At 39.3% G+C, this 21090-nt stretch overlaps 1 protein-coding gene across 1 annotated transcript in view; it reads right to left on the bottom strand.

The window, feature by feature from the left end:
* MYO3B (myosin IIIB) overlaps positions 1-21090 on the bottom strand; it is a 215483-nt gene that overhangs the window by 147042 nt on the left and 47351 nt on the right. The window contains exon 8 of the mRNA XM_059820556.1: positions 13166-13311. Within this exon, the coding sequence (XP_059676539.1) occupies positions 13166-13311 (146 nt within the window). The remainder of the gene's footprint in view (positions 1-13165; positions 13312-21090) is intronic.

The raw sequence follows: 21090 nt of genomic DNA, 5'->3' as shown, positions 1-21090 counted from the left end.
CTCTCTGGATTAAGCATAAAGATGGATATCATGCTAGGCCATTCTTGACTGGCACAACCACAAGGTGAGGTGGGCTAACTAAGGATGTTTCACAGCCAGGAAGTCTAAGAGAATCAGTCATCCAGGTTACTCCTCAGGCAGCACTAACTGCAAGTCTCTTGTGAACCTAGACTTCAATGCAAAGCTTCCCTCAAGGAAGTTAGATGTGGGAACATTATGTGTCCTCAACTGTGGGCGAGTCCCATCCTCAAAAACAACACAGTACAATTTTCAGCCTCTATGTGCAGTTGCAATACTTCGTATTTGAGGCCCGCAAAAGGAATTCAATGAGAAATTCAGTTTTCCTTCTTTCTAGTACTCTCAGAATTTAACACAGTAACTAAGGCTTCATTTTCCTGCAGCTGTTTCAGAGACAGAAAGGAAAAGGAAAAAAAAAAACCAAACCGCATGAGTTTACGCAATTTAAATCCTGAAGGACCATTTTAAAAGGGAAGCAGAATGCAATTTTAACAGACCCTAAATAGTCTGCTTCATGCATGCTCACTTAATACCGAACCAAGACATTCTTAAAATTTCAAGCAGGGAAACCTGTTCTGGTTACCTTGGTGATAAACTAAAGACAAAAATTGCACATAATTGTTGCTGATGTCACTGCTCCCAATCGTTTCCAAGGCTACAGAGTACCTCAAATAATTGTGATGTTTCATTTCTAGACTGTATTGGAAGCCCATTTTCTGTTCTCAGTAAATTGTTTAGTGCTGCAGGTAATCTATCTAAACCTTATCTAATAAGGCATCAGCAGCCTCTGGTAATGATGTAGATTTATATGTTGAAAATGTAGCTACCTAGTTCTTTACTGAGCAATTTGACTCCTAATTATCTCAATTATTTTTTTCCTAAGAATCTATTTCCATAACAAAGTATATTAATCAATCATATAAAAATATCTGAACACTAAATGTCTTACTGTGAAGCAATATTACATGTGAATTATCTACCTGGAAGGAAGCTGTTCTCTTGGCTGAATGGTGGAAAATTGGCTGTTTATAACTGACTGATTTTCCCACGATCTTCAAACTCATTTTAAATGCAGAACACAAGTATTTTGCTGCACTAAAAAAAAAAAAAAAAAAAACCACAAAACCAAACACCCACACTACCTCTTCTCCATTGCAACCTCCAGTTTACTGTGCACTGTAGCATGAATATCTTTAAAAAAATCAGTAGCTACTATATGTAAGGATTACTCTGCTACCCTCACGGTATTACTGCTTCAGGACAACTACAGACAATGCTGTTAAGTACTGTAGTTCTGTCAAGAAACGGGAAGCACTTTTGAAAACACACTAAAAACAATGTATTTTTAGTCTACAATAATAAAAGCAAGACTTTGTAGCTCAGCTCTATCCCCTAAATCTAACTAAGCCGCATTTCAAATCCTCACTTCTGAAGGAAACAACAGTTAGTAGATGTCCATCTACCACCTCTCCTCCTGCTGGATGTGCCTTTCATCACTTGACTGCTCTCAGACTGCAGGGCTTGACCTTGTCAGCATGAAATTTTCCACTAGAGCAAAACAAAATGGCACTGTATCTTAGCAGTCTGTTATTACTTATGCAATAGATTTTGAAAAGTAATAATTTACTTTAGAAACTGCTTGACTAAAACAGTTTATGTGCATTTAATGCATGGAATGAACTGCATATGGAGTCACTAAAAACATGTCAGGCACCTCTGCTTCTACCTAGAGTTCAGAGAGGGTTAGAGTGCAGCACAGAGAATAAAACAGAATATGAGAGGTGATTCTTTTTTGTTTGCTCAGAAAATGGGTGAGAGCTGAGCATGTTTACTTTCATGATTATTCACTTGAGTTTCTCAGTGAATTCATTTCAGCTGCATACATTTTAGCCCCTCTGTGTATAATTCCCATGAATGTTCTAGCAACAAATACACTGGAAGGAATGTTTGCTGAAACAGTCCATTTTAAATAAGCACTGAAGAATATACATACAAAACAATACCCTTGTATTTGTAATTGCATGTTTTCATGAAAAAGCCAGTTGGAGGACAGACTCTTAACGAATCAAAAACCAGTAACATACTATGCAGGCAAAGTCTTCCCTAACAGCTGAAATAGTAAATGCTTACAACAGACTATTCAACAAGTCACAGAGCATGAATTACTTGCTGAAATTAGGCTATGAATACATCTGAACAAAGAATGCATCTGCAAAATCAAATTCTATCTGCAGACAACTTACAAAAAGGAATAGAAAGACAAAATCAGTAAGAAAGTTACGTAAGTTGTATATAAGTTATGTGATAACTGAATAGCTAAAGAAAGAGAGGAGGGAAATTGCACCAAGATGATTTAATTTTAGGGCTGATTCTCTACTGTCTTATGTAGTATATAAAAATATTTATAATACTTTACCACTTTCCCAAATATATTAAAATGTCATAAGGTAATGGGGAACAGACCCCATTTTACTACAATAAGGGTGCTAACTGCATACACTTCAATTTTTAGATCTCCTGCCAGACTTAAAAGACTAGTTATCCATACATATTTGGTACAGTCTTAGACACAAAGAGCTCTCTGCTTTTTAGACACAGATGATGTAATGAAGGTAACACTACTAGTTCAACCCTGGCACAAATCTATTTAAGTCTGATATTCAAACCCTAGGATGCATTTGACTTTTACCAGTTCATATACCTGTTAGAAATGAATTGGTAATGAGTAACACCTACACACCTTTATAAGGGCAGAGTCCCTGCCCCAGCGTGTTTTGGCACTGTTGCAAACCGTGAGACAATGTGATAGTAACAACATTAAAATATCTTGTCCTCATAGCACAAAAATCTTTCCCCATGGAATTAATACATGCTTTACCAGATTATACAAACAAAATGCCAGGACATTCATCCATCACTAGGGGTGTACCCCAGGGGTCAAAACGGTCCAGTCCCATTCAACATCTTCATTAATGATCTGCATGATGTAGCAGAGTGCACCCTTGGCAAGTTGGCTTATGTTCCAACCTGGGAGGAGCGGCTGATACACCAGAGGGTTGTGCTGCCATCCAGAGGGATGTTTAATGTCTTTATTGATGATCTGGATGAGGGGATAGAGTGCTCCCTCAGCAAGTTTGCAGACGACACCAAGTTGGGCGGGAGCGTTGATCTGCTTGAGGGTAGGAAGGCTCTGCAGAGGGATCTGGACAGGCTGGATCGATGGGCTGAGGCCAACCAGATGAATTTCAATAAGGCCAAGTGCCGGGTTCTACACTTCGGCCACAACAACCCCAGGCAACGCTACAGGCTTGGGGATGAGTGGCTGGAAAGCTCCCCCGCAGAAATGGACCTGGGAGTGTTGATCGACAGCCGGCTGAAGATGAGCCAGCAGTGTGCCCAGGTGGCCAAGAAGGCCAATGGCATCCTGGCTTGTATCAGAAATGGTGTGGCCAGCAGGAGCAGGGAGGTGATGATGCCTCTGTACTCGGTGCTGGTGAGGCCGCACCTCGAATACTGTGTTCAGTTTTGGGCCCCTCACTACAAGAAGGACATTGAGGTGCTGGAGCGTGTCCAGAGAAGGGCAACGAAGCTGGTGAGGGGTCTGGAACACAAGTCTTATGAGGAGCGGCTGAGGGAGCTGGGGTTGTTTAGCCTGGAGAAGAGGAGGCTGAGGGGAGACCTTATCGCTCTCTACAACTACCTGAAAGGAGGTTGTAGAGAGGTGGGTGTTGGTCTCTTCTCCCAAGTGACTAATGACAGGACTAGAGGAAATGGCCTCAAGTTGCGCCAGGGGAGGTTCAGGCTAGATATTAGGAAAAAGTTTTTTACTGAGAGAGTAGTGAAACACTGGAATAGGCTGCCCAGGGAGGTGGTAGAGTCACCCTCCCTGGAGGTATTCAAGGAGCGTGTGGATGTGGCATTGTGGGATGTAGCTTGATGGGCATGGTGCTGTGTGGTGTTGGGTGGGTTGGTTTTTGGTGTGTTGTGGTTTGTTGTTGTTGTGTGGTGGTTTGTTTTGTTTTTGGTTTTGTTTTTTCTTTTTAGGTTGGACTTGATGATCTTACAGGTCTTTTCCAACCTTAGTGATTCTGTGATTCTGTGAAACGACAGGCTGGAGAAATGGGCTGACAGGAACCTCATGAAGTTCAGCAAAGGGAAGTGCAAAGTCCTGCACCAGTATATGCTGGGGGCTGACCATCTGGAAAGCAGCTTTGCACAAAAGGACCTGGGGGTCCTGGTGGACACCAAGCTGAACATGAGCCAGAAATGTGCCCTTGCGGTAAAGAAGGCTAAAGGTATCCTGGGCTGCATTAGGAAGGGTGTTGCCAGCAGGCTGAGGAAGGTGATCCTTCCCCTCTACTCAGCACTGGTGAGGCCACACCTGGATTACCGTGTCCAGCTCTAGGTGGGAGAGATACCAGGGAGATACCAAAGCTACTGGAGACAGTCCAGCGAAGGATTACCAAGACTGATTAAGGGACTGGAGCACGTTTCACATGAGGAAAGGCTGAGACAGGTGGGACTGTTTAGCATAGAGAATAGAAAGCTCGGGATGGATATTATCAATATATATAAATGTATGAAGGGAGACTGTAAAGAAGACTGAGCCAGGCTCTTTTCAGTGGTGCCCAGTGACAGGACCAGAGACGATGAGCATGAACTGAAACACAGGAGGTTCCATCTGAACATCAGGAAACACTTTTTCACTGTGAGGGTGACCAAGGACTGGCACAGGTTGCCCAGAGAGGTTGTGCAGTCTCCATCCTTGGAGATTCTCAAAAGGTATATGGACATTGTCCTGGGCAACCTGCTACACATGACGCAGGTTGAGCAGGAGGGTTGGACAAGATGACCTCCAGAGGTCCCTTCCAGTCTCAGCCATTCTGTGATTCTGTGGAAGAAGATATAACCAAGCATGCACGCTTAACTGACATTTTCAAAAACACACCAGTGGTTCACTTTCTGTGAAATCCGTGATCCTGAACTCTTTGGAAAAATCAAACACAGAACGGAGATTAAAAGAATTTTAACAGAAATGAAACACAGAAGTGCTTCTTGGAAATTCCACTAGGTACCTAACAACATATTTAGGGACCTAAATAATTTTGAAAACCTGTTCAAGATTATATGAGGAGTCTGTAGCCTGCTGAAGAACTAGTAGTGGTCTTCCCAATCCTCAGTCACAGATCTGTATTCTTTTCCACCTACAGATAGATTCTATCCTTGAATTGGCTTGCTATTCCTATACGAACCAAGGAGGATCCTGAGGACCTTGTATTTCTGCTCATTAGATACTACCACAGTACTCTTAGATGTAATGTGTCACCTTACATTTTTAGTATTTGGTATTTTTTTAAAAAATACAATCCCAAAGTAATGAAAGTCCAATGTATCAGACAATAAAATAACATGTAAAAGTCAAATTATTCCTCAGACAAGTATACATAGCTTTTATGGATATCATGATGCCCTACCTACAGCCATAGACAGAATCTGGTCTTTTGAAGTAGTTTAGTCACATTGCTGTAACTGCATTTTACATTCCTATTAAGAAATAAACAATACTGTGTTCTGAAACTTGTATACCTGCTGTCAAATTATCCATCACAAGACTGTGTTAAGTATGTTCTTTTAATTACTTTAAAAGCTTCATTTTAAATAACTACAACTCTATTAATTCTTTTGTCTTTTGTTTCATAAAAGCAATCAACTCTAGGCTTTACTGTCCTACAATAAATACTCATATTTCTTTACTGTTTCAAGCAACAGCAGTAAAAGTGTATGCTATATGATATACCAGTATCATGTCAGTACCAATGCAGATGGCAAAATTGCAAAAAAGTTGGTAAAGCCAGCTGCAATATGAAAGGCCACATTAGAAAATGTTAATATTTAAATGTTACCTCCAAAAAATAATGTCCCCACAACGGTTCTTACCCGTTCAGATGGATGAAACTACCTGTAGTACACCAGGTGCTGCACACTGTATAAAACAAAGCAAAGTGAAGGTGCAAATATTTTGGCTCCTCTACCTCATATGACTGGCCCACGGTTGCACTACCTATTGAAGTGAAACAGGTCTATTCTCTCTCTTGACATGATCATACCTTAAAAACGACAATACCTGAGTACTCTTAAAGACCTTCTTCCGAGATCATTACCAACATTAAAGATGAAGTGTATGTTTGCACAGAAAGTACAAAGGTAATTATACTGCCTACCTGCAAACTACTGGGAAGCTGAAGTTGTGATGGGGTAGGAGGTGGAGACACCAGGTTTGGTTCTGCTAGAGCCAGGTCAGCTCCTAAAGCAGTCAAGCATCACTAAATTCAAACTAATAAGCACTCCCAAAAGCTTTAGTTCTCACCACAGTACAACACAGGTGAAGAACTACACCATTCAATGAGTACGCACAAGCTCAACTCCATCCCACTCCTGGCTATTTAACATGAATTAATGAAGCATAATAATTTTTAATGAAATGTCATTTAATTATCAGTTTTTGTGGATAAGAAAATTAAATAACCATTTCTTATCACCAGTCAGTTTTAAAACAGGTGCCTTCTACTGCTTTCAGAAGAGCAACACTGGACTGATACAGACATGAGAGGAGAATTTGGTTCAGTTTCTGTTAGTGTCAACTGTCAGTGTAACCTAGAAAATGCTTTTAAGTTACCACCTCCCTGTAAACAGCATTGTAAAGAGATAGATCCTGAAACACAGGATCTTTGCAACATCATCCAAAACGCTCACTTTACGCCGGTATATACACTCACACTTTCCAGACTACATGTATAATCTTTATCTCCTCTTTGCCACACTACTTTTCATAGCCATTACTTTTCTTTTCAAAATTTCAAATCACTGCTACCTTAAGAGATAATACTGGTATGATGTAACATTTCTCACAAGATAACAATGTTTGAAGAATTTATGGACCTATTTTCCTTTAAAAAGCTTAGGTGTAATGGTATTTGAGAATCTTCTATTTTGTAATATTTTGCCAAAACAGACACACCTAAGTAGTGGCAGCAGATGGAAGAGGTTAAAAGTATCAACTCCCAAATTACCAACTTTGCTAGGCCACTTTCCCTTCCTAATTTAGACCCTTCTGTTGGAAATTTGAAAATATATTCTAGACAGATGACATGTTAACAGAATCATTTCATGGTTCAGTGTCTTCTCAGTATGATTTATCTTTATCTCTAGGCACTGGAGGTCCCTTTTCAGGAGATTTATGAGTTAGAGCCAAGAATTCATTTTGATGAGGGAGAATGTGTGCATTATTGCAAAACAGAACATTAACATTTGCTCTAAGATAATGCTTCCTTCTCATTAGCAGTTTTAAGAATAAGTCTCATGCATGTGGTTCCAAGACACTGCACATTCATATAATAAAATGTTCATGAATGGAAGAGGTTTTTAAAATTTGCATTAGTCCATGAACTTGTATCCCCTTCTCTTCCAAATATACATAATACATACAGAAATAAGTTCCAGAAAGCTAGTGTCTAATGAAATATCTGACTTAAATTTTAACTGGCATTTTCTTCTTCACTCCACTTTTGCTATCAGATATTTGCTGCAGACACTACATTTTCTGTAGGACAAGAAAAGTGGTTAACCAGTGGGAGATGCTTAAGCATCTGGCCCACAGCTCAGGCTATATTATCACAGATTCATAGAATGGTTTGGGTTGGAAGGGACCTTAAAGATCATCTAGTTCCAACCCCCCTGCCATGGGCAGGGACACCTTCCACTAGACGAGGTTGCACAAAGCCCCGTCCAACCTGGCCTTGAACAATTCCAGGGTGGGGGCATCCACAACTTCTCTGGGCAACCTGTTCCAGTGCCTCACCACCCTCACAGTGAAGAATTTCTTCCTACTATCTAATCTTTCAGCTTAAAGCCATTACCCCTTGCCCTATCACTACATGCCCCTGTGAAAAGTCCCTCTCCAGCTTTCTTGTAGGCCCCCTTCAGGTACTGGGAGGCTGCTATAAGGTCTCCCCAGAGCCTTCTCTTCTCCAGGCTGAACAACCCCAACTCTCTCAGCCTGTCCTCATAGGAGAGGTTCTCCAGCCCTCTGATGATCTTTGTGGCCCTCCTCTGGACTCGCTCCAACAAGTCCATGTCCTTCTTATGCTGGGGGCCCCAGAGGTGAATGCAGTACTCCAGGTAGGGTCTCACGAGAGCGGAGTAGAGGGGGAGAATCACCTTGCTCGACCTGCTGGTCACACTTCTTTTGATGCAGCCCAGGATACGGTTCGCTTTCTGGGCTGCAAGCATGCGCTGCCAGCTCATGTTGAGCTTCTCGTCAACCAACACCCCCAAAAGTACAAAGTTAATACTTACATACCTTAAAAAACACAGTGTTTTCAAAAGTGCTCAGCATCCAGCATCTCCTGCTGTGAAACACTGGTCAGGTTTTCAAGGTAATGCAGCACGGTGGGATCACGTATTTTTCATGCCCAACTTGAGACTTGGTGAATTCTAAGAGTTCACCTGCCCTCTGGAAATCCGCTACTTTGTTGAGATAAATTCAATCTCTAATCACATTTTATGTTGCTCAACTCAATGAAAGGAAACCTTTTTACTGTTTTGTTAAAACAGAGACTTCTGGTAGCTGCAAGACAGAATTCTAGATGTCAGAAACAGTGTGAGTCTGGTTCAGGACAAGGATCAACAATGTCAGATCACCACTGCACGTATGTCACCCATTTCACACTGCAGGCAGTTTGTAGTTACAGTTTAAAACACACTAAAAATGGAGGACAGTGAGCAACACATCTGTTTGCAGTCTTTCAACTCATGTTATTTATCTAACAGAAGCATTTATGGGCTTTTCACTAGAATCTTTGTAATAAAATCCTTACCCTGAACAAGATGGGGGAGGAGAACTGCAAATAAGAAAGGATAAGTCATGTTCTTTATCTAGAAAGGGACAGCAATCAGACAAGAGAGTTGCTGCTCATGTTGAGGAGGTGGAGGAGACAAAGACAGAGAGACATGATTGAGGCCTTGTTATCTACAGTGTCCTGTTAAGAACTTGCTTCAAACAAAACACTTTCAGCAGACAGGATCCTGATCAGAGACAAAAGTATTTGAGTCTTTTTCTAGCAATGCTGAAAGGACAGAAATGTGAAAACTAGAAAATAAAAACAGTTACAAAAATACAGAGCTAGGAACCTCAGAGCACTAATGGAGAATGCAAAAATCAAACATCTTGGTGCCATCAGAACTTTCCTTATTATGAACTTCTACCTTACAGACCAGCCTACAGTCTTATTTGACAGCTCACAGGGCTACCGCTACAAGTTCTGTCATTTCTATACAAATACTAGCCTGCACAGAGAAGTATGACTGTGATTGTTAGTACAAAATCATTCATTCAATGGTTGATTCAAACCCTATAAAGTCAAAGTAAAGACTCACTGATTTCAATTATATTCATTTAAGACAAAGGCCTAGGTCCACAGCTCAGTAAGTTGAAACTCAATGCCAAGGCTAATGGCACAATTACTGGCTGTCTCTAGAAAAAAGCCAATGACGAAACTGATGTAGAAACTTAACTCTTTATTCCCTACTTGAGAATGGAAGAATTCTGTGGAAACACACACACAGATTTCTCTATCTAGCTTTGGCAATTTCGCCATTACTAACATTTTAAAGTACATTCATGACAACAGATTATTCAGTGCTTGATAAAACAAAACTTGAAAACTATTGCAAAGTTTTCTGCTAATGTAAAGACATCAGCAGCACACAAAACAGACCAGTCTAGCACACAGAAGACAGTATAAATAGAAAGACATGGATCAACTGTAGTCAAGAATGTAAGGGAAGAAGGAAATAATTCCTGATAACTCTCTGTCTGAGTGATATCCAAGTGTCATTTACTGTGAACAGCAATTTTGCCTCTTCTTCTCCAAACTCAAGTCAAATCAGCCCAATCAACAAAAATTATCCTGGGAGAACACATACAGAAATCATATATATGTAGCCCATTACATTTTATTGCTCATTATTCACAATAGCTTTTTATACTTCCAGATAAAATGGAGCTTGACAGTAGGGTACCACAGTCACACCACAACTGTGCAACACGCTTTGGTGTCATTTGGTATTAGTGTATTTAGTTATTTAACAATAGGTGAAACCTGGTTTGCCAGTTTCACATCAAACCACAAGAAACCACAACTGAAAGAGGAGCTGTTATCAACAAATTATGTATGATTCTGTCAGAAATTAGAGTATGGGTACATACACAAGGCTGGAGTTATATAAGGTTATAATGCTTCCCGACCCAGGTCTTGAAACTACCTCCAGTATCCCAGAATTAGAAGTGTGTACCTTAGTATTCAACTCCATTGTACTCCAGTATTAATGTGGTTTCAAAGGCAAATTACAGTTGTGAAATAATTTCAGAAACTGCTAACCTCCTGCTAGTGGACATTTTCAAAACCTAGCTGAACGAGTTCTTTCTCACTATATCCCTCAGGAGCAGTCAGCTCCAGACTTCACTTGAGAGCAGTGCTGTCCCCATTCGTGAACTGAGGGCAGTCAGCTGAGTGAGCCCTTCCTCCATCTCACCAGATGTGCAGAATTACATCTTGATTTACATGATGAGTGGAGCAGAGCAGGGAAAGCTTGGGCAGGCAGCCTCCTACAGAAAAGCAGGAGGCAACAGGCACTAGTGGTTACCACCCCTCAGCTGAGACAAGAATTCAAGCTGCTTGAATATGCTGCCTCTCATTCATTCCACCCTAACCTAAGCTGTTTGATTGCAAGTGTCAGCAGAGCAATTTTATGACATGAAGATCCCTGTGCACAGCAGAAATGCCTCTGGAGATGTGACAAGTGCTAGTCTCAGTTAAGAAACTTGTTGAGTACAGAGTCTTACTGCAGTCTCACTGAGCCAAAAACTAGGGCTGAAAGCTTTGGCTCAAATGTATGATGGATGCAGAGAAAGTCTTGGGCAAGAAACTGAGAAGCAAGAATGAAAAAGAAAAGAATAAAGAAAAAAAAAAAGAAACGTCAGGGTTCCATTTCTTTTGATTGGCTCTTCCATTGACATTAAGTCATGTGGAGAGGAGAAATAGGGATTGACTGTACCTTTCCTCTTCTCATAAGGCAAAGGGTTACCAAATAAAGCTAGTGAGTGGCACACAAAAGAAGAGAGTTCTTCCAATAAAATATAGCTACCCTGTAGGCTTCTTTGCTACTAGATGTTATAGTAGGTGAGAATTTGTATTGGATAAATTCAGAGACAATACTCAAGGATACTAACTACCTAAAAATGACCAGATGGCTTAACGTTTGCATTTGTATCTTCAAATACAGATGTTATCATGAAAGCAGAAAATGTAAAAATGCCAGATCCCTGAGCTCAGAGGATTTTGGATTGGACAGTCTCAGAAAGCAAGCTGCAATGCTTCCATACATTGCTGCTTGAGCACTCAACAGCCAATGTTTGGAAGAACCACGTTCAACCCGAGAAGAGCCTCAATGTTCATGTTGAAAATGCTGTTAAAACAAATGTATGAATTGCAGCACAGATATCAGGAACTGCACTAAAATTACTTCTAAACTGTCAAACTACTATAGGAGGGGAATGCACCTTTTGGTCATATTTACTATCCCTCTGAATTGACTTCAAACAAGTACCAGGAGAGAAACTCTATCTCCTATACCCCAGGCCCTTATGCCATCCAGCACTCATCATAGTCCACTTTATCTAATATGAATGCACAGTTACCAGCAGCAGGGTTAAAGCTCATAAAATGCAAAGCAGAGGGAAATCTCTTGACTTAAAAATTTTATTTAGTATATATACCCATTATTTAATTCATCGCATAGATACTTCACCTTTGTTTTGCTAAGTCAGACAGAGATGCAACAGCAAATAGGGAAAGAGGTAAACTATAGATAGAAATCAAAGCCTCTACATGCCCTATTCTGTGTATCTTCCTATTGCTTGCTGTTACTTTTGGTATGACTTCTGTCCTTTTAAACTGTTTTGAGCACTGATAAAATTTATAGATACTGCTTTAGTTATCTGAAGCCACCCTTGCTGCCTTAATTGCCAGGACCTGTTTTACACTTGTGCAAAGGCAACAAGATGAGCCACTGCTTCAGTATGAATAATTTTGGAAAGAGTGTTGGCAGTTCATGTCTGAGCTGGGTAGAAGGAGATAACTATATGACGCAGAACCCAGCACAACTGCATCTGCATATAAATAGACTTAATCAGAAATGCAAATTGCAATCAGAAGAAATTTTAAAAGCCTATGATAACTGTGCAGATAACAAAAGGTCAAACACTTGTATTCCTGAAGGTTTTAAACTGTTTTCAGTCAGTGGTGATTCTTTCTTTATGAGCAAAATGTGGAAAAGACAAGTATATGCCAGTCTGATCGATGACAAACAAATTCTTTCTATATTTCTTCTATTATTACAACTGTTCTGTTGTCAAACTCTATTTCACACTGTCAATCTCATCTTAACTTATTCAGGAAGACTGAACAAAATGAAAACAAAATGAAACCAAAAACAGACAGCATGAAATAACACAGCTAATTTACATCACTATACATAGAGGGAAATTCTATCCTGTTTTCATATCCATGTATGACAATCCAAATCTTCATATTTTAACATCCCTGAGTAAATGCAAAAATAAATTATGACTACAGTTTGCTGAAACTGCCAGACTGCTTCATAGCAATGTCAAAATTGTGTGGTTTTCTTCCACAGTAAAACAAGCCTGAGACTCTAGGGGAATAACATTTCAAAACGTAATTCAACAGTTACAAATGTTGGCTTCTTCCTCTTTTGAAACGAATGTTTTCATCAATAGTAGCCAAGAAAAGTACTTTTGAAGGGAGGTACCTTGATATTATATGATTTTATATTCTGAGATAAGAATAAAATAGATATGTCTTTACCATTTCAAGGAGTTCTAAACATAACTTATTGTAGAAGTCAGGCTGAAAAAAAAAAGTCTTTCACATTACAGCTTTTTAATGTCTTTTGCTGTAAGAGATTCTTAGGATCTGAAGCACAAACGTTTACCAAGTATTTTTCTCCTTTGACTAGATTGCCTTTGAACAAACTAGTGAGTGAAGAGAGCCACCTAGTGCCATACCTTGGAATTTTAAAAAGGGTTTTCACCGGATGCATGTCAAACAAAGGAGGGTCTCCATCCCCCAGTTCAATAGCTGTTATTCCCAAGGACCATACGTCACATCGAGCATCATATGAGTAGTCATACTGTTGTTCACAAGCAATGACCTATCAGAAAAAAGCAGAGCAAACCACACTTTAACCTAACGTAGAATTCACGCCACCCTAGTGTGACATGAAAGTACTTTTTTGAGTCATGTCTAAAATGCTATGTAGATTTCAAATCCATATCTTTGTCTGTATATCCCAGTTAGGAAAAACCCCACAAAAATATAACAGTAATTTAGAACTTCTCTTAGGTTTGTTTTCTTTAAAAACAATCTCCCTATTTTTTTAAATACATTAAGCTCCATGGGATGCTTCAAATACCTATACAAAGAACATCACTCTACTAAATCCTGTTTTTGAAACCACTTCCTACAGAAACCTATTACAATAGCGGAGAACACTATTGATGTTATTCTTATTAACTTCTATGACTATTCATGAGGATAGACACATTTGCACAGCTGTTTTTTAGATAAGAATATTCCATCAGTCATTTCTGCTAATTTTTTTTTTTTTCGTTTGTCCCTACTAGATTTGAGTAGTTTAAAAAAAATCTTAATTAACATAATATGTACCTTGTCTAAGAAAAACTGAAGTTAATAGGAATCTCTCCTTGGACATCAGAACCGTTTTACATCACAAACTTGCTGCACACTTCCAGCTGACCCACTGTTTGCTTTCTAATCATAAGCTAACTATTCATATAAGCTGGAAATAATTCTGCATCTAAACCTGAGATTCAAACTAAAGTTTAAATTTAGCCCTTATGTTTGCAAAGGCATGAGACAAAAATTGCAGCTTCACTGCCTTTTATTCTATGATGATTTGGAATCCTGTCTCAAGTTTGTCTTCCCAAATCTCATCAATTAGACCAACTGCTTTGAAAATTTGTCAGATCCCCGCATATTGCTAGTATTGCTTTCCATTACTTTTCTCATAGTTTTAAGTATTGTTACTAATTTGTAGTTAAGATAAACAGAACTTCTGACAGCATGTCCTAGGATGGCTGCATCTATGTTCTGTATTACTTCTGAGTTCTTGCGTTAGGGCTTCAATTTGGGAGAATGCTTTGCAGAGATGCCAACATGCAAGTCAGCACCCCAGGTAGCTGCTGGCAGAAAGCCACTCATAGCCTGCTGTAAGAAAACCTTTCCTGGAGAAGCTGCTGATTCCAGCTTAACCTCTTGGTTACTTTCTCATAAGCTGCACCCAACAGAGGCATTCCTGCCTCTGGTAGAAATTCTATCCAGCAGGCCCATAGGACCTGTCCATCTCTTTTACTCTGGGACTCATGACCCCATCATACAGCACTCATCATTCATTTTATCAGAAATCAGGGATGTTGAACATACTAGTTAAAATAATACTGATTTTTTTTTTTTTTTTGCAGTAAAGTTGGACATCAGTTAATTCCTTTGCTATATACTAATAGTTCAGTTCTTTTCCTAGAGCAAATCAGTCCAGAAAAATTAAGACCTTTCCTGAATTTGCTATCAATGTTTTGACAAGTGTTGAGATCCCTCTCTTCCTCCTCATTTTTCCAGGTTAGTATGCCAAAGTAATTTCTTTTCATACCCTACTGACAGTGGTATTTCCCCTTTATTGCTGTAATGTTAAAGAATCTTCTGACAGAGTATTAGACCAGTGTTTCTCAGCTATTGTTTGAGGAACACTGATGATCTGTAAGACATGATAAAGTGGTCAGCAAAATGTTTGCAAACTATCTCAGAAAAACATACATACACATTTCCCTAAACATCAACTATCAAATAAACAGAATGGGGGAAAATTAAAGTAAGCATTGCAAAAGAGGGTTCAGGGATTTTTTTTCTTCAACTTGAAGAGGGAGGGTTTTTTTAGCTAATGTGGTGTTTTTCAAAGTTGTCACACGAAGACCATTTAACCCCATCTCCCTTCTCTTCAACAGAATGTCTTAAGTGAAAGCTCTGAAATATTTCTTAGTTCTTCGAAGAGTTCATTATAGCCTTGATCTCATCCCAGAGATCCCTCTATTTCTTGAAAAAGATGAGTTTTACTGTGCAGTAGATAGATTCTATGCAACTCAAGCAGAGCACTTTAAACCACCACCCTTATTTCACAGGCCTATATGATAATTTCATTTCCTTATACCATGCCTTAGAGAGAAGGAAAGAAATAAAATTTGATGTAAAAACTTGTAAGAAAGTCAGTGTGGAGATCCATCAGAGATACGTGAATAATATATTCTAAATAGGCCATACTTGGTGTTGGCTGGAGTTTCCTCATTGCAGTTTTGCTCAGAGACTGAAAGGGAAGCTTGTATTTCTTGATTATTTTTGTTTCAGTATACAGTTCCCCAAATAATCTGTATACTCAAGGACACTTCCTCAAAAAAAAAAAAAAAAAAAAAAAAAAAAATTCACACAAGTCAGCTTCCAAGGCTATGACTCAGAAGTTGCAAGTAGCTTATCCATACACGACTAATTAAATGCACTGTGTTCTCCTTCCTTTCTTAACACATGAAAAATATTCATCTGCTTCGTTAAAAAGCTGCTAGAGCCCATCTCCTGGAAGTGACTACCTCAGAAGTTGCCTGGTTCTCATCAGTGTGCACAGTCCTTTGCAAATACTTGTCTATTTGTTCTCAAACTTTATGATGCAGAGGAATATATTTTTATTTTCCAGGGAAGGAAAAGAAGGACCTGCTCAAGGTCACACTGGACTTTGTCAGCAGTGCCACAAACATAGCTGGTCTTCAACATTCAAAGACACCACCACTTTTTCCTCTACAAGCACATCACAATTGCTTCTAACTACAGGCCGATGGCAAAACTTGCTATGTATCTCAGTCTCAGAAAGCTTAATATGAGCATCAGAGGACTCTGCACTCATAATGGATGGGGAAAAGAAAGTATTCTGCAACTGCTGTTTTAAAAAATGAAAAAAGGTCTTTGAGCTTTTCTCAGCTTCACAATGTACTACCTACCAAAGAGAAAGGAATGTATAACGTGTCTTTGTATGTCTTCTGCTCCACAGCTAACAGCTACACCTCCAGTAAATATGGTACACAGCAGTAAAATGACACTATGGCAAAATACTGGCATTCTAACCAAGGGGAGTTAAACACTATCAGATCCTCCTTCATTCTAATACCAGAGTCTGCAGTGATTCTTTTAGAAAAATATTCCCCTTAATCTGCATTCTCTTTGTTTATGAAAATTCAGCCAGTGGACCATGCAACCCAGTATGTTTTAGACAGTTAACTTGACTATAGTGAGATCAGCCTCACAGAAAATATACAAAATGAACTGCTCTTCTGGCACCAAGTATGCAGCATGTATATGAATTTGATGATCACTTTTGTTTGAAACAAGTCTTCAATTTCTGTGGGATTTATTATTAGAATCTTACCAACTTATGCACCACTTAGAGAAACACAAATGCCACTAATTCTAATTTTTAGAGCAAGAATCAAATTTTACAGCTTTTTCCTTGATGAAAGGTGCATATCAGCAGTTTGCTTTTTATGTTGACTAGCAGACAATGCTCTACCTTGAAATCTTAAGACAGATTTCTCTCAGTCATAGTTTACAGGCTAAGTCCTTGGGAATGCCTCAGTCCTGTTTTGCCTTGAAAACTATTGCAACTCCCTGCAGAGTAAAAATCTCTAAAAGCCAAATACAAAAAGGAAAAATGCCATTGACTTATCTTTTATTATGTTCCTGTTTCTATCGGGAACTCAGAGATACTTACTTTTTGGAAACATCTGTCCTTTTCAGTCGGAGTTCTGGAGCTGACAGTGCCTCTCAGCACTGCTGATGCCTGCTCTGCCCAGTGGGGCATGAAGACAGAGAGCCCAGAAGAAATGATCTGAAACTGAAGAAAATGCTACTTCTTTCTGCTACCTTGTGCAAAGACATCATCACATCTGTACCTATTTTATATCCAGCAAAATCCTCCCCTGCCTGTACAAGCAAAAAAGAAGAGGTAGTTTGCTTTGCTGCAAACACTATGTTCATGCCAAAGCTTCAGGGGGTGATGTAGTTAATCTTGAGATTTGCCAGTAAACACCATGGGAATAAGCACTAGGTCTTTCACTTTGGCAGGGGCTGGATACGTGCACACAGTGGCCCAGGTTGCTAAGGAGACAGGCTGTCACATTTTGTATTAGTTGTAATTTCATCATGATTTCATGCCCAGCCATACTGCTGTAGGATGGAAAGCACCTAAACACCACACAGAGAAAGAGACAACGTGATGGTAGTTGTCAACACTAATTGTGCTGAGGGTCACAATGGGACAGGGTTGGGGGTGGGGGGGAATTCACTGGTCTGGCAAAGACGCCACATAAACATATCAGTCACACTAACTGAAGGGAATTTAGAGAAGCCAGCGATTAGGTATTCTGTGTGATTTATCACTTCTACAGAAACACAAAACTTCACAGAGATACACAAGATGATTCACACCCTGACAAGAAGACTCTATATTCAAGGATATAATTCTCCTTGTTCTGAAATCAATGCAAAGATTTCTGTGAACTTCAGCAAGCCCATACGTAAATCACAGGTGTATTTAAAAGAAGGAAAACAGGTAATACAGGGAACTAGCTGTTATTTGTACAGTGGTCATACTGACTTGTGGGCAGAAAGGAAGCTATATGTTTAGCTGAAGCAAAATACACCAAACCCTTTCAAGTTTACCCAGAATTATTAGAAGTGAACTTACTTTCATTTTGCCTCAGTATATACAGTGCCCGTACAAAGTATAGCTGCAAGCATACACAATACTGATAATAGCAGTACAGATGTGCTACCTGGACAGGATTGCTACACAATTAGCGCTGGTGATCCACCCACAGAAAGGAGTCTGGAGTTAAAAAGGTTGATGCTCCTGAAGAAAGGCGGTGCTGTACTCAGCTGACGTACCTAACTAAGCAGCTTATGAGGTGTGTGAGCACAATGCTGAAAAGCACTGCATATATAAAATGAATGTGGCACAAAGTTGTTACCCTTGCTGCAAGGGGAACAAAATTGCTAGCTATGCAAGTCAAATGAAATAAACCAACTGAACTTCTGTGCTCCACCTAGCACTATGTAACCCAACTTAATTCATCTACACAGGAAATAAAATATTAAATAGTCTTCTAATTCCTATGCAGTGGCGGGGGCGGGGGGGGGGAAGTCTTTCATGATAGCATTTAGCAGCACTGGGGATACTGAATTACCCAGATCAAAGTGATACCTATCTATCTCTATCCCTCCCTCGCTTCCTCTATCCCTCCCTCGCTTCCTCTATCCCTCCCTCGCTTCCTCTATCCCTCCCTCCCCTCAAGCACATTCACATAATTAAAAAAAGAGCAAATTTATGATTGAAATTGGTTCCATATTCCCCCATTTTCTTATTTAGATTTCAGTTCCTTATTTATCATACGATTTTTCCATGGTGTATCAGAAAATGATTATATTTTTAGAAATGTTACCAAAATAAAAAGTAATGAATATTTTAAGTAATTCTTAGGAGTAATTATCAAAATTAATGTTGATTCATTGAAAATTAATTATATGTCAAATAGTCAATTGTGTTTTAACAGCTGCATGTAATCAATTTTTATTTTTAACTCACCCAAGTGAAATATACCCGAGACCATTAGACTGCTCTGGCAGCAGGCTACATTTATAGGGAAACATAATACCTTTTATTAGACCAAATAATACAGTAAGGAAAAACAGATAAGCTTTCGAGCACACAAACCTATTTTGCTTTATACCACGAGACCATCACGGCTTCAACACTACTAATGTCATTGACACATTTTGTTTCCAACCCACAGATTTACTCCTGAGCATTAAGGATATACACTACACACCTCACACAGATTTGTAAATGGTGTTTCACAAAGAAACTGAAAACTCAGAGGCAACTCCAGCCTCATAAGTAAACACATTTCATGTAGGGATCTCAGTGCAGGGCAGTGTGGTACTGAAATGATTTTTTCTACTGTTTTTTGTTTTGTTTTTTAAATCTTTAAACACCCTACATGAAAGTTTTACAACCCCTCCATAGCTGCTGTTTAGGTTAGAACAAAACAGAAGCATCTGCAACCCCTCCACATCCCTTCACAAGACTATGGCCATGTTATCGAGGTTACTGGCAAGGTTCCCTGAGGTTCCCTCCAGCTGCCACGTTCTTTTCAACACCCTCCTGCCATGCTAGCCCATGAGGTCAGCTCTCCCAGAAGCAAAGGAGGAGGTGATGCATTCTGCCAGACCACACTGCAGGGAGAGCTCACTGGTGTAGTCCTGCTGCATGTTCTGCCTCTCTTGTGTGCCATCTCCTTTAAAGAAACCACTGTATTCCAATTCAGCTGTCTGAATTCTACTGCTTTCCTTCCGGACTTCAAGCAACTTCAGTGTAACTCCTTGTTAAAGCCTGGGTTTGAGAGCCACAGAAAATTAAGAAAGTGGGGAGAAAAAAAATCGGGCAGAAGCTGCCATTTATTTCATTTCTTTATTCAATTCCTAAAGATCTGTGTGCCCAAAAAGATAACTTTGTTTAAATCATGCCAGTCTACTCTCAGAAGGTGGCATCTCAGAGTCACAGGCATTTTAGTCATATGTGGCTATTTAGAGACCTAATTCTATTCCACATTCTGCCACTGACCTGCTGTAAGTCCTTAAGCAATTAATTTCACTTTTATGTCCCTCAGCTCTTCCACACTGTCTTGCCCTACCTATTTAGAGCAATAGTTCCCACTCTTCCCCCCCTGCCTTCCCACACTTACACTGCAGTAGTTACTCTCTGGCATGCCCATACCTATTTACCACATGTACCACGGAACCACACTCAAACGCAGTGCTGCATTTCAAGAGGACAGCTAATATTCCCTAAAAATAAATTCTAACACAGTGCAGTGTCCCACTACTTTAACCCCCTGAAAGCAAGGATGTCATTTCAAAATGTATGCCAAGTAGGCAATTCCTTTACACCCTAGGCTTAATATACTATCATAAATATAGTAATGTTAAACAACAAGCAATTGTTCAAATCACAATGTAACAAAAAATCTGTTATGAATGATTTAATGCTACCATTCGTTATCTTTACCATTTATTTATTGCATTTATTATTTTTACCCACTAAATGTATGGGATTTTCAAGTATTCACTGTTAATTAATCATGATGCCAGATAAACACAAGTTCTGTAAAAGCAGAAGTTTCCTCTATTCCCATCTGTGAAGTTTTTTCCTAAGGACAGTCAGTTATTTGTTGTAAATTATGTTTTCAATCTTATCTCATTTACTGTAGTTCACGAGGTAAAAAAACTGTAGTAAGAGCTAACTCAGTAATTTATCTTATCATTAGCTGTAAGAGAAGAGTTATTACACCTTCATGGAAGATGTTATAAGGAAATATTTTCAAAATTTTCCTTATTAGAGAAGGTACATAGCTCCTTATGTTTCTTTATCACAAAACACGCATTCTGTTTCACTGTACAACTGTTTTTAAATGGCTGTCAGACAGAAAAATAAGTGTATATATATCCTTGAAATCTATATCCTATTTATACTAAGCGGCGGATTCCTACAGTTCATTATAAATTGGCATTTACAAAATTCCATGCTTAGCCGGCACTTAAAAGTGTAGTGAAAATGTGCATCTCGGAAGAGCTAAGTTTAGCGAATAAGGAATTAAAGTGAAGAGACCTAGAGCTATTAACAGGATGCTGACTTTGAGTGTCATGATGTAAGCAAAGGGCTAGCAAATAAGCTAGGTTGAAGTGTGACAAAATGAGAATATATTCAGTAGTGTCAGGGGAATGTATCACTGTACTTGTTCAGAGTTAATTAAAAACATAA

Source organism: Gavia stellata, chromosome 8 (assembly GCF_030936135.1).
Source record: "Gavia stellata isolate bGavSte3 chromosome 8, bGavSte3.hap2, whole genome shotgun sequence".
NCBI lineage: Eukaryota > Metazoa > Chordata > Aves > Gaviiformes > Gaviidae > Gavia > Gavia stellata.
Note: the sequence above shows the minus strand (reverse complement) of the source record. Positions and strands in the feature narration are given on the sequence as shown.